The sequence below is a fragment of the Camellia sinensis genome, chromosome 9 (assembly GCF_055761805.1).
Source record: "Camellia sinensis isolate YWXY chromosome 9, ASM5576180v1, whole genome shotgun sequence".
In the NCBI taxonomy this organism is placed as follows: domain Eukaryota; kingdom Viridiplantae; phylum Streptophyta; class Magnoliopsida; order Ericales; family Theaceae; genus Camellia; species Camellia sinensis.
Genome location: NC_138969.1, coordinates 42,927,295 through 42,954,744, shown reverse-complemented (window position 1 = coordinate 42,954,744; position 27,450 = coordinate 42,927,295). Strand labels below are relative to the sequence as shown.

Sequence of the window (27,450 nt, the reverse complement as noted above, 5' to 3'; positions counted from 1 at the left end):
CATCTAGCTTCCCAGTAGAGATCAAATTGAGGCGAATGTCGGGAACATGCCTCACATCTTTAAGCAACAACTTGCAGCCCAAATTTGTTTCCAAGCAAACGTCACCCATGCCGATAATCTTGGACAGACCTTCATTACCCATTCGAATAGAACCATAATCTCCTTTGGTGTAGGTAGTGAAGAAATCAACTCGAGAAGTCACATGAAAAGAAGCACCAGAATCAATCACCCAATTGCTCTCTTGACCTACAAAATTGATACAATCATTTTCACAAACGACCATGAGATCATCGGTAGTAACTGCTGTTGTGTCTTATTACTTCTTATTCATACTTTTGTCACGCTTTTTCTCCTTCTTCTTGAGCTTTCGGCATTCTCGCTTCATGTGTCATTTCTCACGGCAATAATAGCACTTAATATCTTTCTTTGAAAAAGAACCATCTTTTGATTTGTTACGGCTTTGATCATGACCATGAGGAGTCTTATTTCTCCCCCTTGTTTTGCTTTGACCTCTCACAACGAATGCTTCCGAATGAGAGGAACACGCTGATTTTCTTCTAGTTACTTCATTCAACAAGCTACTAGTAACTTGGTTCATTGTGACAACTCCATCGGGCGCTGAATTACTAACTGTCACAACCAAAGTCTCTCAACTTTCGAGTAAAGAACTAAGTAGCATCAAAGCCTGCAACTCATCATCAAAAATAATTTTCATAGACGCAAGTTGGTTAAAAATATTCTTTGTTTCATTCAGATGTTCTGGAATAGGGCTGCCTTTTTTATATTTTAAATTAACTAACTTACGAAATAAAAAAGTTTTATTTGTGGCTAATTTCTTATCATAAAGGCCTTCTAATTTTTTCCATAAATTATATGCTGAAGTTTCAGTAGAAACATGATGAAACACACTATCATCAATCCATTGACGGATAACACCAACGACTTTTCGATTAAGCCTCTTCCATTCATCATCTTTCATACCTTCGGGTTTGCCACTATTACCCTCAATAGATCCATACAAATCTTTACAAAATAATAGGTCCTCCATTTTAGTTTTCCAAGTTACCCAATTACTTCCATTGAAGCTAGACATAAGACCCACATTCCCTTCCATTGATTTACACAAATAAATAAACCCAAATAAATCGTAAGCTCTGATACCAGTTGTTAGGGAAAATATAAGATTTTCCACAAGTAAATCAATCAATGGGAATAAAAAACTAAAAAACTAATGCGAAAAAATTAAATCAAAAGCAACACAAGAATTTTACGTGGTTCCCTCAATGTGAGGTACGTCCATGAGATCGAAATCTAATTCCACTATCAATCAAACAGTTTTCAAACTATTACAAACGAGACACAAATGGTCTCACAAACCACCATTAGGTGAATTCCAAATAATCATAAATAAATAAAGAGGAAAGACCTCACCAAATAGATAAACCAAAATCTTCAAAACCAGAGTTGTAGAAGATTCAAAATAATTATCCCAAATCAACCGAATCAAGAGACAATAACAGCCACGAACCAAGCACAATCAACCCAGATCAAACAGCCGCTGTTATCCCCCAGCAAACCCACTGAATCAATCAGGAAGCACTAATCTCACCAACTATCAATGAGAACCAATGGTTGCTCCCCTTTTGAAAAATCAAAAAAATAGTGCAGCCGCTACAGTACTTTTTTCTTGGGAAAAATAATATCAAAAATATGCATTGTGAATTTAAGGTTTTTATTTATTTATTATTTATTTATTTTTTTTATCAAAACCTTAGTTGTTTCCAAACTGAATTGGCTCTCTACAAATTATATATAATATATAAAAATATATTATAACTAATACTAAACTATATTAAAACTCTTTTAATAAATCATTGTGTCCCACACTCCAATAAAGAAGTATACCCAACAATTGAATTTTCATAGTAAAAATTGTTGGCATAAAATATTGCTATTGACTTATATTTCATTACTTTTTCATATATATATATATATTTTTTCTCTTTTGTTCCTACAAATTCTTTCACAAACCTAACATCCAAATGCAATATTAAAGAACAAAAAGAATAAATCGAAAATTTTAAAAGGATACATGGATTTGACATCACTCCTAACACAACAAAAGATATGCGCATAGAATTCACACACAAAAAATAACACAAGAAAAATAGGGTGATTTTTCTTTTTATTTTTCTCAATTCTATGTCCACAGCATTGCTCTTCCAAATACCAGTATTAAGGCTTTGTTTGGGAACATGTTAATTTAGTAACTTTTTGGTTATTTGGTTAAAATATGAGCTAAAAAAAACTAGTATGTTTGGGATAACTTTTTGACTTTTTACGAAAAGATGTGCAAAAAGTAGAGAGAAAAGAGAATTTTTGACTTTTTAGTATGAGTTATTGACTTTTTGACTTTTTTAATAACTTTTTGACTTTTTGACTAAACCGACCGCTTTCCAATCGAGGCCTAAGTTCATGTAACCAACCTCTTGCATTTTCAAGATCTTGGTTTCTAGTATTGAATGGACAGAGAGGGCCAGAGTTAGCATGGTAACAGATTTGGAAAATACGTGTATCATCCATGTTATCAAGAGGGACATTGTGTAGCCTCTTGCTCAGCGAAAACACAATTTCTTCCCCAAAAGACGTGACACAGATCTGAATTAAGCACATCTTTGATAGAAGAACTTGTATCAGTGATTGAAGGCTTGGAAGGACCTCCCCGAGAGTGTTTGATGTATCATTGTGCTTGTTCATTTAGTTCTTTTACTCTGTTTGGAGGCCTCAAGAAGATCATGGCTTGAGTTTGATTGTGAAAGTAGTATTCTCCTATTTGCTGTTGTTGTGGGTTGTTGTTGTTGTTATTGTTGCCCCTTTGGTGAACTCCACATAGTACCCAATCATCCAACTGAAAAATTAGCATATAGAAAACATTATTAATTACAAAAATGCTGCAGCCGAAAACAAGGACAATGTATATGGTAAGAAATTGAAGATATTACTTTGTTTTGTTAAGTTTCCATGAAATTTATTCATCTAGTTTTTAGTAAAGCTGTGTTTGGTTGGAGGATTTGGGAAGAGATTTGGAAAAGAAGAGAGAAAATGTGCGTGCAATTAGGTGAAATGTAAGTATATTTTATTCATATTTCACATGTCTTTTCTCTTTCTCTTTCCAAATCTATTCTCAAATCTCTCAATCAAATACAGTATAAGGGAAACTACCGATCAGTTGGAGGTGGGGGAAATATTTATCAAAATGTGAGAATTTTCGTGGAATGTAATCTGTCTTGTGTCCGTTTACACAGGGAAGAATTACACCATCATATTTTTATAAATATTTTTGGTCAAATAAATGGATATGTAGTTTCCCCTTTTTAGTACGACCATCAAGAGAAAATTTTATACATTAGTCCCACTAATTTGTGGAGGATTAACATATATGCTATGATATAAAAAATAAGTAATGTTACACATAAATCACAGAAAAATAACTAGAATGTTCATGTGTAGAACCCATTAATTTATTCTTATTCGTTGGTAGTCTCATTTTTTTTCATAATAGATGAACTCCACTATGATTACATGCACATTTTTTTAAATATCTTTTATAATTTAATTTTATACATGTAGATTTAGCTTCCCTTTTTTTTTTTCAGTTTATTTTCAAAATTTATGCCAACGCTATTTGCCACAACTTCTGTTAATTTATGAAACAAAAATAATTTAGATAAATTATAAAAAATAGATTTTTAGGAAAGTTGGGGAGAGATTTTTTTAATTTTTTCCTTTCTCATTATTATCCTTTTTTTTTTATCATTAAAATTTTTTTATTGATAAAATCAATGATACAAAGTATATAGAGAAAAAACATCAAAAATAAAAGCATCATTATTAGCTTTCTTTTTAATATGTTGGAGGAGAAAATAGAGTTAAACCCAGAGACAGCCTCCTAATAAGGTACACCAGTTTTAGCCATTGGGTTGATCCCATTGATTTTTTACTAGCAACTTTCATATTGCAAAAAATGACACCAAACATGACCAACATCATTAGAAGCTCGAGCAAATTAATGCTGTGTTTGGTTGGGGGATTTGAAAAATGATTTTAAAAGGGAAATAAAAAAGGAAGGTGAAATGTGAATAAAATATATTTACATTTCAACTAATTTCACTCACCTTTTTCCTTTCATTTTCCAAATCTTTTTCCAAATCCTCCAACCAAACACAGCATAAGTGTATAGATTATTTTCACATAATGAAATACTACATATGCGAGACAAAAGATAAATGAAACCTTACCCGCATGGTGAGGCTTGAGAGGGACGATGAGCATTATCAAAAAGCCTTTACTCATTCATCACCCAATCCGTTTTCAAGCCTTTGGGAGGACGACCTTGGTAGAACACTAAACCCTTTTTCACCCCAATACAGTGCGACCCATCGGAGTTGAGGATTGGTTTATTGGTTCTGGTGGCTTTCCAATACCCATCTCCGGCTGTCCTGTTTGGCCGAGCTCCATTTGGATATTTCCAATCTCTCGAGGTGAAGAAAACCACTCCTTATCTCCAAACAATGCCTTGCCTGTACAAATACAAACAATCACTCTTAAGCAATGAAATTAATATAAGTGCTCAATTAAAATTCAAAATTGATACTAAAAGCCTGTTTGATTAATTTAGAAAACTCCTTTTTGGTTTTTTTTAAAAATATATTTTTAAAACGACCTTTTCTCATGGAACAATTTTAAATTGACGTATGATCTAGTTACACTTAAATATATTTTAAAATGATAAGTCTCACCTATTTATAATCATTCTGTGAACAAAACCCAAGTTCGATCTTATTTAAAATACTGGGACTTATCATTTCAAGTGGGGATCAATACACATTTTTGATTAGTCCACAGTTTTGGACTAATAAGAGAATGTGTATATAAATTCCTTTTCAGGGTGTTACATAAAAGAAAAATTATTGGTTGGTCCTGAGCACCATGTGGCTATGCCTTAGGCCAATCATAAACCCATATGTCCCTTTATGTTATTTAATCACCCAATATAAAATTATAATCCTTACCTCCTCCACCAATCACAATAAGTGTAGAGCGTCACGTGATGCTGTTCTTGGACCAATCAATAACTTCTCTACATTAAAATATCAATGTAACCCTTCCACTTTCAATTGCGACATTGAGTGAGTAACAAATATGAGTTACACTCGTATTTTTTTGCCTCACCAGCACATATCAACCAGGGCAGCCAGTATATTTAATTCATGAAAAATATATAGATGAGAAAATTGAAGTACCAGGAAGTTCCCATGGACTGAACATGTAGAGATCAATATCAGCTACAACAGAGAGTAGAGAAGTAGTAGTAGTAGTAGTAGAGGAGAGTGATGATGAGATCTTCTTCAGGTAATGGATGATCAGCTCTTCATCTGTTGGATGAAATCTGAACCCTGGTGGCAGATAATGTTGTTCACTACACTTTCTCTATTCTGAATCTGATTGGTTGCTTCAGCTTATTGGACAAATCACAAGTGGAGGGATTTAATTTTGATTTTTGATTTTTGATTTTTATTTTATTTATTTATTATTATTATTTTTTTCTTTTGTAGTTGTTGATCAAAACCATATGTTTTTATAACTATACAAGGTTGAGAGAGGTTAAGCAATAGGTAGAAAAAAACAAAATTCTATGGAATGTTGAGAGACCACCCAATAACTATTATATTATATCTGTACATATAGAATAAATCTGAATTATGAAATGATAATTATAGATAATTTTTAGATAGGTAAGTTTAGATTTGTAATAGACATTTGGGTTTGGCCCAATGGTCTAGTAGCCACACTTTAAGGAGTGTGGTAAGGGGGAGATAAGGAGTTCGCACTACAACATTTTCTTAGTTTAGTGACATTTGAAAGTGCCACAAAACTATTCTTCTAATGACATTTTTTGGTCTTGTGGCATTTTGAACAAGTGCCACTTCTATCGGTGCCACGGTAGATATGAGTGCCACGGTAGATACTTGCAAGTGCCACTGCACCATCATGATTGAAAACTTTCAATGACATTTTAATGTCATGGTAGATATTATTTGTGGCACTATCAAGTGCCATTAAAAAAAGAGTTAGTGACACTTGTAAGTGCCATTGCACCATCAAGACTAAAACCTTTCAGTGACACTTCAATGTCATGGTAGGCACTATTCGTGACGCTATTAAGTGCCATTCATGACGATAATTCGTTGTAGAACAATTTGATCCGCTCTTGCGGAGACTCGAACTGCCAACCTTCCGCATCATAAACCTTATACACCACACTCTTTCCACTACACCTCTATAGCACCACATGATTATATATGCAACATATATTATTTATATAGGACATACATCCATATTAATATAAAAGTATATGTATAAACATAATTATTTTATTGAACATAATTTATGTAAAATAAACTATTTACTACCAAAATAAAAAAGACCACTTTTGGCGACTAAAAATATTTTTCAGTCGTCAATTCTATACTTTTGGATACTAATTGTTTTTTAGTTGCTAAAAAACTTAACTTTTATCCACCAAAATCGGATTTGGTCGCCAAAGATGCACTTTCAGCTACCAAAATTTTGGTCACCAAAAAATTTTATTCCCGCCTTAGGATTTTAGTTCTCCTGCGCTAAAAATGACCACTTTTGGCGACTAAACTTATTTTTTAGTCGCCAATTATAGACTTTTGGCTACTAAAATTTTTTTTGGCACCAAAAAACTTTACTTTTGGCTACTAAAATTTTTTTAGTCGGTAAAACCCATATAATCAGCGACCAAACTTATTTTTAGTTGCCAATTGTAGAATTTTGGCTCTTAAATTTTTTTAGTCGCCAAAAAGCTTTACTTTGGGCTACTAAAAATTTTTTAGTCACTAAAACCCATATAATCAGCGACCAAACTTAGTTTTAGTCGCCAATTGTAGACTTTTGGCTACTAAAATTGTTTAGTCGCCAAAAAGCTTTACTTTTGGCAACTAATGCTGTTTAGGTCGCTGACTTTCAGCAACCAAATTTTTTTGGTCAGGAAATTTAGTCGCCAAATATGCTTTTTCCTGTAGTGTATATTGAGTTTAATTCATTTATTTTTAATCATTTACTGCATTTTAAAAATTTAGAAAATATATTGACATTTTTTATTTTTTCAAAAATGTCATTATAAGCTTGGAAAGTTTTTGGCTTAGTGTCATTTCTCAAAATGCTATAAAATATTTGTTTATGACACTTTTCACCTAAGTGCCATAAAAAGTAATTTGCACCTACCTAGTGTCATGACATTTTTTAAAAAATGCCATTGCAACTAAAGTTTAGTGGCATCTGTTGGTAAATGTCACGAACCACTACTACAAATATAGATAAAGATCACACTTTTTTGGTGTGATGTATGTTTTTTAATCACACCTTTTAAGTTTTATTAAAGTGTGATCTTTAGGAGTGTGATTAAAAATGGTCATTTTTAATCACACTTTTTAAGTGTCATTAAAAAATACTTTCATCACACCTTTTAAGTGTGATTAATAATATTTAGATCACACCTTTTAAGTGTGGTTAAAAACATTTAGATCAAACCTTTTAAGTGTGATTAAAAATATTTAGATCACACCTTTTAAGTGTGGTTAAAAATATTTAGATCACACCTTTTAAGTGTGATTAAAAACTTTAGTTCACACCTTTTAAGTGTGATTAAAAATATTTTGATCACACCTTTTAAGTGTGATCTTTGGAAGTGTGATTAAAAATGATCATTTTTAATCACACTTTTTAAGTGTGATTAATAACATTTAGATCACACCTTTTAAGTGTGATTAAAAATATTTACATCACATCTTTTAAGTGTGATTAATAACATTTAGATCACATCTTTTAAATGTGATTAATAACTAATAAAATCTGTGATAAAAAAAAGGTGCTACATATTTGAAAAATAATCAATATTATTTTTGTATGCACATTTGAATAATGTAATACACACTATATACTATATTTTGAATCATAACCACATATTGAATAGAATAACGTCATATATTTCATAAATGAAAATTAAATATTCAAAAGTATATACAAAGGAATTAAATAATAAAAAATTAACTGTGCTTACATATATTAAAAAATGAAAAAACTTAAAAAAACTAAATTCTTTAATTCTTGGACCATATTTTGCATCTCTCTAAAAAAATTCTGACCTGAAAAATAAAAACACAAATTAATCCAGAAACCGCTAATGCATATGAATAAACTAAAAAGTTAATTCAACAAACCAAAATAGAAACATTAATTATTTCTGCTTGATCTTAATTCTTTTGGAAGTAACTTCCCTGTTAACAATTAGATGCCACAGCAGCTCAGTGTCAATGACATTGTAATTAGAAGGTCACTAATGAGCACAATATTTAAAAATGATAAATTTCAATACAGCTTGTGTACGATCTTTTTGTGAATATATATTATTTAAAAAATTAACTGTGCTTACATATATTAAAAAATGAAAAAATTTGAAACACAAACTTCTTGAATTCTTTGACTATATTTTGCATCTTTCTAATTAATTTCTGACCTGAAAAATGAAAATACAAATTAATTCAGAGACCGCTACAAACACAAATTGCCTTTTAGCAACTCCAAAACCAAACTATCAACCTATATGGGAATCAATCAACTCTGCTGTGGTTATGCATCAACTGACTGTATATGTGATGATCAATGTCAAGCAAGCATGACATGTTAGAGTGACACACATTCACAAGAATTATTGCATGAATGTTAAATCAAATATCATTATACTCAATCCCTCCATACAAAATTTTCCCATTTGTAGTGATATGACATTGAATGTGTTTGTTAGCAATTCATAGTATTAATAATAATGCTTGGGCAAATCATGAAAATCATAGAGAGAAATTCACAAGCTAATAAGATCAATAAGCTTTGAACTTCAGACCTGAATTTGGACAAAGTGGACTCCTGAATCATTACACTCCACAGAAAAAGCACAAAGCACCCACAAAAGAAAGAAAAAAGACTTGCAATATCAATATTAGAAGTAAAGATGAATCTACATGATAAAAAGCATCGAATACTTGTGAGCTTTTACAAGCTTCTACAGATTAACAGTGAAGTAGGAACAGTAAGGTATTTATCAACTAACATTAGTAAAACATGGGGAACCTCCCATTTGAATTCCATCCACATATTGGCTAAGAAAATCAATCTGATGATTAGAACTTAAATGATTTCTAGAGCCCTTAGCAAAACCAGCACACAAAACTATTAAATAAGTGATGCTTCAATCAGTTCATAATCAAACTCAAGATATTTAGCAGCAAGCAAGGGAGATAATGGGATCTATATGATATATCCCATCACCCTACAAACAACTAAGATGTACTTCTAGCTTAAACATAATTATTATTTAAAGACAAGGAATGGTCATTTACCTACTACCTAGTGATCTGCACCAATATGTTCCCAAGAGTTGTCTTCTACTCCAGCTGACCAACTGTAACCATCAACTCCTTGTCGTCTAAAACAGGATATCTTGCTAAAGCTGAAAAACTAGCAGCAGTGTACCTCAACAGATCCACAAGCAACTGCAAAAGAAAAATTCACAGCTGTTAGGGAAATATTGCTTTAAGACAGTTGGCATGCTTTGGTGCAGAGAATTTAATGCCACGTCTTGTAGAGTTTCAGAAATCAAAGCAAAAATGCAGAGACTACTGCAAGAAGAAAAGTTGCACCATAACAAATATTTCAAACACAAGACTTGTGGCAACTGGAAAGAGTACCAAAGAGATAATTAACAGAAGAGAAGACTCGAAAGGCACAATAAGTATCTTAAATAAATGTTAATCTAAAACAGATTCTGATGAAAGAAAGTTTGTTTTTTTTTGCCCCTCACAGGATACAGTTTTGATTCCTCTAATAAAAATATTTTGATGATTTTTAACAGTACAGGGTTTAATTTGATACAGGACTTTTAATTAAAGGTTATGATATATGCAGAAGCATTTTCAGAAAATGTCCCAATCCACCAAAACAAGTCGCGACTTGCCATCCTCTGTGAACAGGTGTGACATAACAGCCTTAAGAAATTCAACATCCAGTTTGACTATGGTCAAATCATACTTATCAATAATGCAAGGAAACTCAAAAGTAAAGAAAAAATAAAAATGACACATCATTGTAGGGTCCAAACCTACAAGTCTCAAAGTTCTGAGAAGACCTTGGCAAATATTCAGGAAAAATTATTTTAAAGCCTTTACAAAACCGATTAACTATGTTAGCAGTTTTTTTATTAAAAAAAAAAAACTCAACCTTCTAATTCTAAACCTTCCTTCAGCATTTGGATTACAATTCAATTGCAGTAAAATCTAGATGTTGGTTAAATCAGCATTTATGTAATCAGCACAATGCAAGTCCATGTTCTCAGAAATGAAACATACTAAGGGTTTTTTTATTCCAATACTAGGTTCTTCCTACAGCTAGCAAGTTTCTACAAGCTGCATAATTTTATTTTCAAATAAGAATTCTGAAAAACAATGTTGATACTTCTCTTTGCACAATCCTGTAAAACGACTTCATAACTCAAGAAAAGTCCCACTTAAGAAAATTCATTAGGTAATTAATTTACATCACATATCATTTACCTGGAAAAAGAGATTGCAATGTTCTTCTTGAGACTCCTCAGTCGACATAAGTGTCATCTTCAAATGCTTTCCACACCATATGCTTGCCTAAAAGTAAGACTCAAGATATTCACCAACACATATTTCTAATAACTTCAAGAAACTGAAATATAGCATCTGTTACAGAAGTACAGATAACCTAATGAAGTAGACGGAGGATAGAAATGAAATGTACCTTGATACCAAGAGAAATAAAGTGCCGTAGACATCCTGATATGTCTAACTCAAGATATTTTGCAGCTACATGCAAAATAGTTTTATTTAACATGCACTGGGAAATGTCCAAGCATGTGAAGTCTTCCCAGAAAATCTAGTCAGCTGTTAAGGTAAGAATTGTGACAAAAAATATAGAACACTCAAACAGTGTGCAGGAATATTACACACTGAAAAATGATAATCTCCTCTTTGACAATTAATGTGGGTGATTATACAATAAAGGAGTTCAATGTGCAAGGCTTTGTTGCCACAGATCACAGCACCATCTAGTCATTTATCACACTAAAGAATGTGTACCACAAGCACATGCATCTTTGTTCCAATCAGTAAGAGATCAGCACATGACAAACTAGTTCTAATCTGAAGCTTTCTTTTATCTAATAGAATAGGACTATAAGAAAAGATCTTTGGACTGATAGAAAGAACAAAACAAATTATTTCCCATTTACATCCGCCCTTTGTGCCACATCACTTGCCTTTTTTTCTTCTTTTCCACTAATTCATCTTCATCTCATTGTTTATCAAAAAAGGAATAATAATAATAAGGGGAAGATATAAGAAGCCATGAGTCAGCATTCTAAATTTAGAGAGAAAACGATGAGTCCAAGGAGACCAACTCCCCTCCCCCCAGCACAAGTGCACAGGCATGCCCTACGAAAAATAAAAAAGTACATCATTTTTTGGAGACAAATTAAATTGCCAAATTGCTAAAGTTTAATCATTTTGTGATGACACAGGTTTGAGACAGTTAGATTAGAAAAATAAGGGGAGATCTGAGGTGGACAGGGTGAGAGTTGATGTGGTAATAGGGGGTAGAGATAGTAGGAGTAGTGGAGAACTAAAGGTGGTGAACAAAAGTGTTCAAGTTGCCGAATGAGGAGATTTTCTATAAATACGAGGGTCAGAACATGAGTGCCACTTGATCGCTCTAACTGAGCCGCATTCCCTTGAAGGTCCAGCATATACGTCACAAGGAAGCATTCAGGCACCCCCTTACGCCCAACCTCGAGAGGATCCATAGGCCCTACTCTTGATCTAGGCTAGCGTGAGCGGATTAAGGTACCAGTGGAGACAAGGGATTGAGGCATAGGAGAAGCATGCTTAGGTAGAGTATCAATTGGCAAAGCCAAGCGTACCTAGCTTGTCACTGTAAGCAAAAGAGGTGACACACTTAAGTGACGATTTGCTTGGTCGATCCTGATTTTCCCAATTTCCTTGAGGCTTAACCAAAGAACAACTCTTTACCTCTCTTTTGAGGGACAACATACAAAGAGAAAAATCGAACAACCTATGCATAAAACATGAAATATAAGAAACTTCATTTTTCAAAACTAAAAGTAACACCAAGAAGATTATTTATTTATTTATTTATTTTTTGAGAAAAAAAAAAAAAAAAAAAGAGGATAAGCAAAGACTCAAAAGAATATTACAGTCACAAATCAGTTTAAAAGTGACAAGCAAAATCTTTCTCAGTAAGTCAATCAACATGTTTTTGCAAGTCAGAAATTTCCCGTTTTCAGATTGTTATAGACCCAATCTTGAAAAATCAATAATATTCAAATCAATTTCAAGGCAAGGACTAGACACAATGACAACGAAGTCACTTGGGAATGCCTATAAGAAGTATCTTCACCCAATTCCACTATGACGACAGAATCTGTTGATATACAAGACTGGAATTTTTGCTATACAATAAGCCACTGTAATTTCTCCCATGCTTACAACCAAATTCTGGACACTACCCATTTTAACCATAACAATCACGCAAGACACAAACTCAACTATATTTCAGATTTATATAAAAAAGAATGAATGAAATGAAAAACAATTGCAAAACAAAGTTGGCTGGATACTATTAGGGATTCAATAAGAGAACCCAATTCAGATTTCTCAGATATCCCCAACTCCTCAAGTTTGATAAGAAGTTGAACGCGGCTCTCAACAACCTGTAAGATAAAAAGTTTTATGTATCACAAATGTTATACCATTCACCATAGACTACAAGATCCATTGTAACAACTTCAGTACCCAGTAACATTTGTTAAATTCCCCATCAAAGTCCAAATTGATGAAGTCTGATGGACATAAAGACAACAAAAGAAGTAAATAGAAAAACCGGAATAAAATTAATATGACTACAGAAAGTATTTAAAACAGATTATGAAATGAAGGAATTGTAGGTTAGTGAGCACAAATTTAATAGATAAGTACAAAGAGGCCATTAGAGTTTACTACTGTAGCACTACTATACTCAAAAGTCAAGGATAGCATTCTCTAAAAATAAGAAGTGTCCACAAAAGATGAAATTTATTATCTGTAGACAAAATTTGGTAATTAAGATGACAAAAAAATACAGCGTAGTTTTACTTCATGAAATATATCAACCCTAAGAACAAATTATGAAATATTTGAACCCGAAGAAGAAAGGAGGTTATCGTCAGTTTGTACTGCATTTAGATGAGTCCATCCTACAAAAGGTCAAAATGAATAATAGTATTTTATCACACATTGCCATCGCGCTTCCTGAAGAAAAGGGGGGTGGGGGTGTTGGTTAACAAAATCTGCATGGTTGGCATGAAAGTATGCATAAACCGAGTAAACACCTTTTCAGAGGTTGTTTGGAAAAAACTTATTTGCAACTTAAAAAAATCTAGCTTAAGAAAAACATCTAAACCCAACTTCATAAAAGTTAACTTTTTGAGCTTGTTTTGAGCTAGAAAAATAAATAAAAAGTTTTATCAAACAAAATTTTCAAGGTACAACTGCTTAAGCATGGAAGTTCAAATTAATTTTTTGTAAAAATGACTCTCATTGCAACTATCGAATTACACAAAAGCTTAATGAATTAGAATCAATGAAGCTGCTCGAATTAATTCCTTGAAAACCCTAACATAGTAGTAATCATAACTCCATAAATGCATACGGATTGCCGAGATTTCGATGAATCGATCCATAAGTGAAACGATAGTTCAATTTCTGTGTTAATTTAGTGCAATTAAATCTACTAAATAATTTTGTGTTTGTGTAAACTACAACAAAAGAGCTAATCAAGGTGATTAAGAAATGAAAGAACAATTAAGAGTGGAAAAGAAGCTTACATCTGAAGATGTAATTGCTTCCAGCAAGCTATGCAAGTCGTCGTTACTCGACCTCTCTCTCACCATCTCTCTCTCCGTTTTTCGCTCGCTGTTTCTCTCTGTTCGTTTTCCCGCCTTTAACAGGCGAAAAGAAGGGGAAGAACTATTTATAGTAGGGCTTGGACTGTCTTCAGCTGGGGACGGTCTAGTCCGGCCCATTTTGAGTCCATCTTGACGATCCATGTATGAATCGTCAAGTATTTCATTTTTATAAAAAAATTATATTGATCGGATATCAATAATTACTTGATAAAATTATATGTGTGAATATTTTATTTTTGAAATCATAATTACCGTTAATACAAATTTGATCAGATTAAGTTACCATCTATATTCAATCAACGTAATTTTTTGTAAGAGTGGATATGTCCTTGTGGCTTTAAGAGCCAATCATACAAATTAGAAATCACCGTAAAACAACATATTGGATTGTGGGTTTTGTCAAAAATATAGGCTGGGCAACAAATACTACTGCAGTCTGCAGATTCGTGTCGTACATTGAAATGTCTTCCAGAAGGTCACAACAAAGTCAAGCTGGAAACCAACTCAGTTGCATACTCAGATAGACTCCAATTGCTTCTGTTTCTTCTTTTGATCCCCGTTACAGTCTCATTTTGAGCATCAAAGAGCTACTAGCTAGAACCTTGGATGGGAATTCAAACATATATGCGAGAAGCCAACTATTATGCAGATCGGATCACCAAGATACACAAGTTCTTAATCAGCCAGTGGAAGCTGTTAGTCCAATTTTGGCAGCAAATTCAGTTAGGGTTATTAACATAGTCTGGTCTGGGCCTTATCCCTAATGATAAAAAATTCTCAAACATGAGAAGACTTTTCTTCCATGTAACAACTGAAATCAAGAAAAAAAATGTCAATGTAGTAAAGAAACATGAAGGAAAAGGTAACAGCATGGTGAAGAAAACACTAGAACAGCGCCAATTAGGTGTTCAAATGAGTGATGGTATAGAATGGCCAGGCCATCAACCAAAAACATTTACTCTAAATTAAAAATTCTAAAAGGAGAGGGGCCATACACACATGACATTGATAATAGAAAAACATTTAACAGATACGATGCTTTATCTGAATGAAAGGCTTCTGGAAAAGAGAAACCGCATAGCAAAATTCATCTTTCATACTCCAAATAATAATAAAAGGAAAAGAATAGTACTGACAAATTGTAGAATAACTTGACAAGATGATAAACTTCTTAGGATGCCCAAACCAAATTGATCAGAAGAGTTGAACGAACCCATGATGTGGCATGTGAATAGTCGACAACCTAAACTGGTTCGGCATTATCTCAGCATCATAACTACACAACAAGATTTGGTCTAACTGTACTGTGTGGGCATTCTGGTTATGTAGGCTCATGATCCGTGGTATTAACAAGCTCAGTTGCAACATTGTAGAATATTAAAATAAGTGCAATTTAAGGTCTTACACTTTAAGCTATGGCACATCAAAATACACATGCACAATTGCAAACGTAACTTACATGTGCTCCCTCATCATCTTAAGTTGGTTACCATCCAGTCCTCACACACGACATGTACAATCCTCGCCAACAGTGACTATTAACTGAGTGAAGCCCCATGCAGAAGAAAGTTAGTTCCTATCCGCATTAAAAAGACAGAAAATATACCAACTTTACATATAGAATAGCAGAGAGAGAAGCTTTATCTTTGGGAAAACATATGAAATGCATGACTAAATTCCATGAAACCCATGTTGTAGTCAAATATAAATCCTTAATAGGTCAAGGCCAAATTGAAAAGGCCTAAATTCACTTCACCCCATAATATGCCATCTGGTTTAGAAAAACAACAACATTGCTGTAATGTCTAAAAGCTTCATCATTGGAAAAATTATCACAAGAATTATGATAACATCAGAAGTTGAACAACAGTTCATATCATTGATCGTATTCACATCTAAATGTTGTTATGTGACAATGAATTGGCGCAATATTCAGTTATAATTACTTGGCAATCATGAAGCCATCTCTGGAACAATGGAAACAATATTCCCATTGATGAAATCAGACACCAAAAAAAATGGGAAAAACTATTTAATAACAATTGACCATAGAATCAGAGGACAAATATACTAAATTGCTTTCATTTGCAGCAAGCCCTAGTTTCAGTTTTGACCAATAGCTCAGCATTGCAAACAAAATTCCTTCCCATTCTGACCACCTCATATTATATTTGCTGACATTACAAAATATTATAAAAACTATTTAATAACAATTGTAAACTGGCTAGCAAATAAAACTTACACTAGTAAATTAGCAGCGTGTTTCTGTAATCATCCTTTGGAGGTCAAAATATTGCTCAAACTCAACAAAGGAGGGAGAGATTCTCTCTTTTCATGTTACTATTAATTTGATTACACTGGAAATCAAGTACTCGCACTCAACAGAAAATTAACAGAAATTTTTTTGGTTTGTTAGTTTTCACTTATGTAATTCCTATGCCGTCTATTTTGTTTGAATTTTTTAATAAGTTTTGACTTATATTGCGATATGCAATGTGCTCTTGCTGAGAAGGCCAAATCATTGCCACCAACAACAAAGGATTTTTAGAAACCAGTCCAACAGACTATCATGATTTCTCTAAGTCAAACCCCATTTTGGAATTTCACGAACAGGTCATCCGCATACTCTCACCGTAGCCAAATTCATATAAAAATTATTTATGTATATATATATAGAGTGAGAGAGAGAGAGAGAGAAGCAGGGATAAAAGGGAAAACGGGGCTGATGGTGGTTGTTCATGGTGGAGGAGGAATCTGGATTAAACTCAATGGCGGTAGATGGGTCAATTTGGGGCTGGGTTTGTGTAAAGGTATGCGACTGGAAGAAAACAGAGAGAGAGGGAGAGAGAGAGATACCTGGGGTAATGCTCCAATGGTGGATCGACGTTGGTGCGATGGTGGTGATGCTCCTGTACCCGACGGCTATGGAGACAAAGCGAGAGAGATAGCGTGTAAGGAGGAGGGCAAAGGCATGAGAGAGAGAGAGAGAGAGAGAGAGAGAGAGCCGCTATGAGAGAGGCGTGAGAGGGAAGTAGAGGTAAAGATTTATTAAAACGGTGATGCTTTTGAAACCCTAGCAACCCATTGTTTAGGGTTTTGGGATGTCTTAAAAAATATATTTTTTATCTTTTTATGAAAAGGTATATAGAAAAGTAGAGAGATGATCTGATAGAAAAAAGATAAAAATATGGATTATATAGTAAATGTGTATTTTTTTCCGACTAAGTCCTCGTTTGGGAACAGATTTTTTTAATAATTTTTGATTTTTTAGCTAAAATGTGATGTAAAAAAAATTAGTATATTTGGGATGACTTTTTAACTTTTTACGAAAAGATGTGTAAAAAGTAAAGAGAAAATAGAATCTTTGACTTTTTGGTATGGATTGTTGACTTTTTGACTTTTTGACTTTTTTAATAGTTTTTTGACTTTTTAACTAAAATGAGCACTTGCCAAACGAGGCCTTAATCAAATCAAGTGTGATTAAAAAATCAATCTAAATTTTTGTATCACACTTACAATAAAAGTGAGATATTTTCATTTGTAAAAGTGTGATCTTTAATTGTTTTTGTAGTAGTGGCCCCTTTCCACTCAATCGACCCATTGGTAGGGGAGACCGATCCGACGAACGATGGCAACAAGTCAACGGCGCTGTGGAGATTGTTGAGCACAAGCCACGAAATCTGCCGAGGAAGAGCTGGAAGGACATCGTTGACTCTGAAGGGTACCTTCAGAGATTTCCCAAAATTCAAACCAAACACTAAACCTAACCCCAGAAAGTAAATTAACCCCAGCAACCACATGCTACGAGCAAACACCATCATCGTCAATATGTATGTACAGAATTGTGGTGATTGTGTATAACCCTAGATTTGGGGTTTGAGGGAGGGAGGGAGGGAGGGCGTATTATGGGCGGAGAAGGATGAGAGTTTGATCCATGGTTTGGGTTTGGACTGGTTCAAGTGACTGCTAGGGCTCGTTTGCCCTTTCGGCTGCTCCTCCGCCGAGCGGGAATAGAAAAAAAAAAAAGGTGAAGAGGGGAGCGGGGCGGGAATAAAAAATAATTTTTTTTTTTGTCAAAAATAAAATTTAAATAATAAAATAATGTCGTTTAATTTTTTTTTTTTTTTTTTTTGCGACGGGGTTGTCGTCATCAAAAAAATTTATTTTTTGTTAAAATATATATTTTTTTGTAGTTAATGAATTTGTTTTTAAAAAAATCTTTTTTTTTTTAGTTACTAAGATTGAAAATTTATTTGTTTCATTTTTATTTTAATGAAAAAAATATTATTATTTTCTATTTGGTAGAAGTAGGGGTAATATTTTAATAAAAAATATTTCCACTAAAATAAAAGATAATTTTCTGTGGTCAATGAAAAATATTTTTCTACGGCCTATTTTTTTTTTTTGTTATTAAAAATCATGAACTAATTTTTTGTGGTAGAGGAGAGGGAGTAGTAGTAGTGGTGAAGGTGGTGGATAAGAGATGGTGGTGGTGGTGGTGGCGGTGGCGAAGGAGATTAATGGTGAAGTTGTAGTAGTGGTAGAGTAGATGAAGTGGCAAGAGTGAAGGAGAGGTAATGGTAGTAATAGTAACAGTAATGGTGAAGGTGGTGGATAAGAGATGATGGTGGTGGTGGTGGTAGCGAAGGAGATTAGTGGTGAATGGTAGTGGTAGAGTAGATGAAGTGGCAAGGGTGAATGAGAGGTAATGGTAGTAGTAGTGGCAGTAATGGTAGTGGTGGCAATGGAAGTAGTAATGGTACTCGTAGAGGTGAAGTGGTGACAGTGGTAATAATGGTGGTAGTGGAATGGCGTTTGCAATAGTGGTGAAGATGGTGAAGGATAGGGGTGGGCAACGGTTTATCCGAACCGCTCAAACCGCCCAACCCGCCCAATCCGCATATAAATGGGCGGTTTCGCAAATATTATGCGGGCGGATGCGGTTTGAAATATGACAAATTTGCGGGTTGCGGGCGGGTCGCGGTTTAAACCCACAACCCGCAAAAACCGCCCGCACTTTAATTATTATTGTTATTATTATTTTTTTTTATATACCAACTTTGTAACTTTAATAGGAGCCCCATTATGTTCTCTGACACTAGGATCCTTATTTTTAAGTATTTCTCAACTTTCTTAATGCCGTATAATTATCAAGTCCTAAACTTGATTTCTTATATATTTTCATTGGTGACTCATCCACTTTTTTCTAATAAAATTTTCCTTCTGGTAGTCGATGGAGTTTCTAGTTTGATTATTAATTACTGAACTGGCAATTCTAATTGCGTACAACCTTTAATGCATTGATATATATTTTTTAATGCATCGATATATATTTTTTTCATTGCAAAAATGCTAGTGTAGGGTCTCTTTGTTTTAGGTACTTTCATTTAATACATTGATATTCAATTTTTATTTGTAAACTCATCAGAAAATTGTTGTCAAATAATCACAAATATATAAAATGAATCTGATGCCTAAATTCGATGGGAAAAAAAAACTCAAAAATTAATTTTTAAAGAAAAAAGTGTAAACCGCAAACCGCCCGCAACCGCCCGCACATCCGCAAACCCTATCCGCATAAACCGCAAACCGCACTGCGGGCGGTTGCGGGTTGACTTTTTCCCAAACCGCATAGATGCGGGCGGGTCAAAACCGAACCGCAAACCGCACAAAACTGATCCGCGAACACCCCTAGTGAAGGAGATGGGTGGTGAGAGAAAGAGAGATGAGTGAGAGACAGATAGAGGAGAGAGAGAGAGAGACAAAGCCAGAGTGATGAGCGAGAGAGAGACAAAGTGGTCGCTAAAAGTGCATTTTCTTGTAGTGGATAGATAAATCAAGAGGGAGCTCAGTAAATAGAGAAGACGAAAGAGAGAGAGTGAGCAACGCGAACACAGAGGGAGAGAGAGAGAGAGAGAGAGAGAGAGGGACAAAAAGATAAAGAGATAGAAAGTGGGAGACAGAAAAAGAGACAGAGAGAGAAAAGAGATGAACGAAAGAGACAGAGAGAGAGATAGAGAGAAGAGAGGTGAGCGAAAGAGACATAGAAAGAAGAGAGATGAACGAGAGAGACAGAGAGAGAGATAAAGAAGAGAGATAAGCGAGAAAGACAGAGAGAGATGAAAGATGAGAGAGATAGAGAGAAGAGAGATGAGCGAAGAGATGGGGAGAGAGAAGAGATAGATGAGTGAAAGACACAGAGAGAAAGAGAGAGACAGATAGACAGAAAGAAAAGAGTGATGAGTGAGAGAGAGAAAGAGAAGAGAGAGAGGAAGATGAAAAAATGGGTAAAAAGATATAGACAAAGAGAGAGAGAAAAAAAAAAGAGCGAAAATAGATAAACGAGAGAGAGACAGAGAAAGATGAGCGAGAGAGATAAAAAGAAGAGAGACAGAGAGAGAAGAGAGATGAGAGAGATAGATAGAAGAGAGATGAACGAGAGACATAGAGAGAAAGAGAGAGAGAGACAGATAGACAGACAGATAAAGAAGAGTGATGAGTGAGAGAGAGAGAAAAATAAGAGACACAGAGAGAAAGAGAGAGACAGACAGACTGAGAAGAGTGATGAGTGAGAGAGAAAGAGAAGAGAGACAGAGACAGAGAGATAGGAAGATGAAAAAATGGGTGAAAAAGTTCCGTGTCTAACGCCTCATTTTCTAGTAGTGAGTCGTCTCTATCATTCATGGGTAGAATAGAGGCACGGATTTGGGAATTGTATATTTTATATAAAAATCAAATTGAAATATTTTATACAATCACACCTATTTAGGGAATGTGATTAAATATATATATATATATATATATATATAATTACACTTATTTAAAAAGTGTGATTAAAAAGTAGTAATGTATATATAATCACACTTTAATTAAAATGTGTGATTAAAAAAATATATATAATCACACTTATTTAAAAAGTGTGATTAAAAAGTAGTAGTGTATATATAATCACACTTTAATTAGAAGGTGTGATTAAAAAATATATAAATAATCACACTTTAATTAGAATGTGTGGTTAAAAATTATATATATAATCACACCTATTTAAAAGTGTGATTAAAAAGTAGTAGTGTATATATAATCACACTTTAATTAGAAGGTGTGATTAAAAAATATATAAATAATCACACTTTAATTAGAATGTGTGATTAAAAAAATATATATATAATCACACTTGTTTAAAAAGTGTGATTAAAAAGTAGTAGTGTATATATAATCACACTTTAATTAGAAGGTGTGATTAAAAAATATATAAATAATCACACTTTAATTAGAATGTGTGATTAAAAAAATATATATATAATCACACTTGTTTAAAAAGTGTGATTAAAAAGTAGTAGTGTATATATAATCACACTTTAATTAGAAGGTGTGATTAAAAAATATATAAATAATCACACTTTAATTAGAATGTGTGATTAAAAAAGATATATATAATCACACTTGTTTAAAAAGTGTGATTAAAAAGTAGTAGTGTATATATAATCACACTTTAATTAGAAGGTGTGATTAAAAAATATATAAATAATCACACTTTAGTTAGAATGTGTGATTAAAAAATATATATATAATCACACTTGTTTAAAAAGTGTGATTAAAAAGTAGTAGTGTATATATAATCACACTTTAATTAGAAGGTGTGATTAAAAATATATATATATAATCACACTTAATTGAAAAGTGACATAAAAAATAAATATTATCACACTCAATCAAATTAAGTGTGATTAAAATATCAATCTAATTTTTTTTATCACACTTCCAATAAAAGTGAGATCTTTTTTTTTGTCAAAGTGTGATCTTTAACTATTTTTGTAGTAGTGAACATAATTTTTTGTGTCATTATTTTATAAAATGTCATAAAATTGATGTGACATTTCTTTATTGAAATGCCACTAGAGCCTTATATGTTTTGTGGTTCTGTGGCATTTTTCTAAAACATTTAATGCCAATTTTTATTTTTGTGGCATTTTCTAAAAACATGCTACTAGTGTAGTGTCACTAAAGTGTAAATTTGTTGTAGTGACATTTTTGTTGTAGTGAAGTGACACTTTTTTTAATTGAAATGCCACTAGAGCCTTGTATGTTTGTGGCTCTATGACATTTTTCTAAAAAATGCCACAAAATATTCTTTTATGACATTTTTTAAGAACATGCCACTAGTATGGTGTCACTAAAATATGTTTTTGTTGTAGTGTTGTGACACTTGTTCATTGAAATGTCACTAGAGCCTTTTATGTTTGTCGTTTTGTGGCATTTTTCAAAAACGTGCCACTAAATATCATTTTTGTGGCATTTTCTAAAAATATGCCACTAGTATAGTGCCATTAAAGTATGTTTTTGTTGTAGTTTTGTGACACTTGTTCATTGAAATGTCACTAGAGCCTTTTATGTTTGTCGTTTTGTGGCGTTTTTCAAAAACGTGCCACTAAATATCATTTTTTGTGGCATTTTCTAAAAATATGCCACTAGTGTAGTGCCACTAAAGTATGTTTTTGTTGTAGTGTCGAGCTGATGAAACAGTGACGAATCCTTTCAGTTGTAATCTACCTATACTAACACATCAACGCTATCTTTGTTACTATGGGATATTTATATGTAGGTGATAAGTGGATTTATTGTCGAATAAGTCCTATAGAAAAAAAATTGTCATAAAAAAATGTCACTAATTGTAAGTTTTAGTGACAATTGATAAAAATCATGACAAAAAAAAGTCACTAATTGTCAATTTTTAGCGACATATATAAAAAATTGTCACAAAAATTATTTTTAGTGACAATTTTACCAACTTATGTGTAGATCCTAATAAGTGGACTTATTGTTTAATAGGTCCTATGGAAAAAATTTATCATAATAAATTGTCACTAAAACTAATTGTAAGTTTTAATGACAATTTATAAAAATCATGACAAAAAAAGTCACTAATTATCAATTTTTAGCGACATATATAAAAAATTGTCACAAAAAAATTATTTTTAGCGACAATTTTACCAAGACTTATTTTTAATAAGACTTTATGAGAATTAAATCTAACTATTAGGACCTATTGGTAGTTTATACTAACGCTATCTTTATTATAAAAAAAAATTAAAAAAATCTGAGAAAGTCTGGGTTTGTACTGTTACTGATATTATATTCAATGATATCATGATCATTATATATATTTTTTTTTTGGAAAAATGTTTGGGAGCACTAATTAGTGCTCCCACTAATTAGGTGGCAGTGGGTCCCGCCATTAATGATGTGATGTTTTGGTCTTGGAGTTGTATTTTTTATTTTTTATTTTTTTTTTACTTTTTTAATGCATTAGTGCTATTAGTAGTGATGTTTTTAGTGGGATGAATCATTGTTGTTTTTTTTGAACTCCCAAACTTTCATGTAAAGAGGAAAATGGGATGCATCAGAGTTGAGTATGGAGACAAGAGCTGCAGGTGGGCATACAACCCAATTTATAGGTAAAGACTTAGAAAGACAAGACTTTGCAACCCAATGTGCTGCACCATTGTTGTTGCGTCTGGTCCAGGAAAACAAAATAGAATTTGGAGGAGCAAGAGCTCTAATATCCATAATAACAGCACTATACTCCCATGGTGGAACTGTTTCGGAAACGCAAAGAGAGATCACCATTTTGTTGTCACTTTCGATTTCCACTTGTGAGAGATTGAGGGCTTGAGCCATGAGACACGCCATACGCACTGCATGTGCCTCGGCTTGTGCTGTAGAGGAAGTCGCAATAAACTTAGCACAACCATCCAATAGGTTGCCCTTTGAGTCTCTAAGAATCACAGCCAGTGCAGCTGATGAAGAGTGCTGACAGAAAGCTGCATCACAGTTGATTTTGACCCTACTATGGGAAGCTGGCTACCAACTTAAACGGGGGTGATGGTTGGGGACGGCTAAGGCCTAGTTGGGAGGGTTGAGATGGCTAGTCAGAGCATCTTGTTCCTTCCAGAAATGAGTGATTTTTTGCAAAGTGACATGAGGGTCCACCGCTTGATGGTTAAAGACAAAATCATTTCTAGATTTCCATATGAACCAGGCAACAATAGCAACTATACTGATGAGACGTTTGGATTCATTCTTCGGAGTACCGCCTTGCAACAAATCGTTGGTCCACTTGGTCACATTTGTTATCGAGCCTTGATCCACTCGCATATTTAAGGAGCTGCCAAACCACACAGCCTTGGTCCAGGGACAATCAAACAGAAGATGTTCCACGGATTCAACACATTTCCTGCAAATAGGACATTTACCTGAAGATGCACACTTGCGCCTAAACAAACCCAACTTGGTGGGCAACAAATTATTGCAGATTTTTCACCAGAAGTGTCGGATTTTAGGTGGAACATCAAGAGTTCAAATTGATCTCCAAAAATCTATGCCAAGGGTGAGAGATCCCGAAGGTTTGTTAGATACATTGGAATTGTGGCAGATCTGTTTGGCTATGACATAGCCCGACTTGACTGAATAAACTCCCGATGGAGTGTGGTGCCATATTAAAAAATCATCTTTATTGACCGTTGCAATTGGGATGGCAAGAACAGCCTGTAAATCTTCTTTCGAGAGCCACTTGGTGAGAAGTGCACGGCTCTAGGTTTTATGAGTGGGATCAATGACTTCAGCAACTTTTTGAACGTTGCACATAGATGGTTTAGGTGAAGCAATTTTGAAGTCTTTGGTAGAGGGTACCCACTTATCTTCCCAAAACTGCGCAAGTTTGCCGTTTTGGATTTGCCACCGGAGCCTATTTTGGAGGAGTTCCCTTCCTTTGAGAAGGTTGGCCCATGCCCAAGATGTTCTCTTTCCCTTTGATGCTTGCAAAAAAGTGGAATTTGGAAAGTAGAGGCCTTTATACACACGAGCCCAGAAAGAATTGGGGTTCATAAGGAGGTGTCATCCTTGCTTAGCCAGTAAGGTCTGGTAAAAAGCTTTGAAATCCCTGAAGCCCATACCTCCATGCTTTTTGGGGGTTGTCATATGATCCTAACTTGCCCAAGGGATGCCCTTGTTATCTGGATCCCCTTTCCACCAAAAATTTCGAACAAGATAATTGAACTTAGCACAGAAAGATCTTGGCATTTCAAAACAAGACATGGCATAGGAGGGTAAAGCCTGAATGACAGCTTTGATTAGTGTTTCCTTACCCGCATGAGGTAAAAGCTTTGATTTCCACCCTTGCATTTTGCCCAATGCTTTTCAATCAGAATCCCAAAAGCTTCAGCTTTAGATTTTCCCCAGGAAGAAGGTATGCCCAAATATTTAGCTGCAAGATTGGCTTGTGAAACACCCAAAGAAGAGCAGATGGAGCTACGGACTGTTGCAGATGCATTGGATGAGAACATCACTCCTGACTTGTCAAAATTGATCATTTGTTCTGAAGCTTCACTATACATCCTCAAAGTGGCCATTATGCTGTGGCATTTATTTTGATTGGCCTTGAGGAAAAGTATAGCATCATCAGCAAAGAAAATGTGAGAGAGGAATAGACAAGTCCTTCTCATTGTCAACCCCGAAATCCCTTGGGTACATAGAGCCCGAGTTATGAGGTTAGAGAACACATCAGCCACCATTAGAAAAAGATAAGGTGAGAGTGGGTCGCCTTGACGAAGTCCACAGGAGGGAATGATAGAAGTGTGTTTGGCTCCATTGACAAAAATTGAAATCCACACTGTTGTGACACATTCCATAACTAAATTCACCCAATTCCTATAAAAGCCCATTTTGAGTAACACAGTTTGCAAAAGTCCCATTGGATACGGTCATAGGCTTTGTTGAAGTTCAGCTTAAGGGCCATGTTTGCATATTTTCCCAATTTCTTCTGCTTTAAAAAGTGGAAGGCCTCGTGAGCTATGAGAATGCTATCTTGAATAAGCCTACTGGGGACAAAAGCTGCTTGTTGAGGTGAGATGAGATGCTTCAAAATCTTTTTCAATCTGTTGGCCATGACTTTAGTAATGATTTTCATGCTGAAATTACAGACGCTTATGGGGCGATAATGATTGAGACTAATAGGGGCAGCCACATTGGGAATCAAAATTAGATTGGTATGATTAAGGCCTCTAAGGAGGGACCCACTTGTGAAGAAACTTCGGACTGCTACACACAACGCTGGACCCACTACATCCTAGTTCTTATGGTAAAATAGCCCAGGAAAACCATCAGGTCCTAGAGCCTTTAAGATCCTAGCTGAAAGACAACACTTTTAATTTCACCATCAGTGACTGGCCTCAGTAGATTAGCGTTCATCTGCGATGTGACCATGTGGCTTACCACTGAAAGTGCCTCCTTAAAATGTCGTGGATCCTTAGGTTTGAATAAAGTGGAGAAGTGATTATGAAGATGTTGGTTAATCTCATGATCTGTCTCAAGCCATACTCCACTTCCAGTCTTGATTTTGACCAATTGATTCCTTTGTCGATGTTGGGCCACTGTTGCATGAAAAAAGTCCAAGTTTCGATCTCCATAACTAAGCCAGTTAATTCGAGAGCGTTGATGTTGGTACATCTCTTCTTGAAGTAAGGTTGTTTCTATCTCATCTTGGATTAGACGAATCTATGATCCATTGTCCAGCGAGTAGGGGAGAGATTGGTAATAACGTAGTATGGTCCTTAAGTCACGCAACTTGATTATGTTATTTCCAAAAGCGTCTTTGCTCCAATTGGTGAGGCCCCATTGGCAAGAAGCCAATCTTTGTGTAAATTGGTGCATATGAGAACCTGATTGATGTTGTCGCCAATTGAACGCAATGATCTCAGCACATTCCGGCTTTGTCGTCCACATGGATTCAAACTTAAATTGGCGGGGTACCTTTTTGGTGGGATGGTGCAATTAAGTAGCACTGGGTAGTGATTTAAGCCCACAAAAGCTTCATGGTAGAGTTGGGAAAATGGAAACATAAGACGCCATTCTACAGTTGCAAAGGCTTTATCTAGTCTTTCCCTCAAGTGGCACTCCCCCCGTTGATTGTTAGTCCATGTGTACGGGGCCCCTATAAATTCAAGATCCATGAACTCGTAAACTGATAGTAGATCCTGGAATTGTTCCATTCTCAACTTGTAACAAGCTACTGAGCCTGGTTTTTCCCACGACATTCCCACTTCATTTAGGTCCCCTATGCAAAGCCAAGGATATTTGTTTTCTGAAGCAATTTTTTTGAGGTACTTCCAAAAAACTTGTCGTTCCGTCCATCTAGGAGGTGCATAAACAAAAGTTGCGAGCCAATCTTCAGTAACTACCCCTTTGGAGATGAGGCATCTAAAGATGTTGGGGGATTTGTAACGGACCTGAAGGTTAACCTCATCCGACCACCAAAGAGCTAAACCGCC

At 34.5% G+C, this 27,450-nt stretch overlaps 2 protein-coding genes across 2 annotated transcripts; both read right to left on the bottom strand.

The window, feature by feature from the left end:
- Positions 1-2,740: 2,740 nt before the first annotated feature.
- LOC145799378 (NAC transcription factor 56-like) lies at positions 2,741-6,303 on the bottom strand. Its single transcript, XM_082888942.1, has 4 exons — positions 6,282-6,303; positions 5,304-5,456; positions 4,429-4,580; positions 2,741-2,908 (listed from the first exon to the last, which is right to left on the bottom strand). The coding sequence occupies exons 1-4, from the start codon at positions 6,301-6,303 to the stop codon at positions 2,741-2,743; spliced, it is 495 nt and encodes a 164-aa protein (XP_082745068.1).
- Positions 6,304-8,987: 2,684 nt separating this feature from the next.
- On the bottom strand, positions 8,988-14,152 carry LOC145799073 (uncharacterized). The gene is made up of 5 exons (XM_082888636.1): positions 14,045-14,152; positions 12,800-12,892; positions 10,906-11,040; positions 10,692-10,778; positions 8,988-9,635 (listed from the first exon to the last, which is right to left on the bottom strand). Exons 1-5 carry the CDS (start codon positions 14,108-14,110, stop codon positions 9,528-9,530), a joined length of 489 nt encoding a protein of 162 aa, XP_082744762.1. The 5' UTR covers positions 14,111-14,152; the 3' UTR covers positions 8,988-9,527.
- Positions 14,153-27,450: the final 13,298 nt, after the last annotated feature.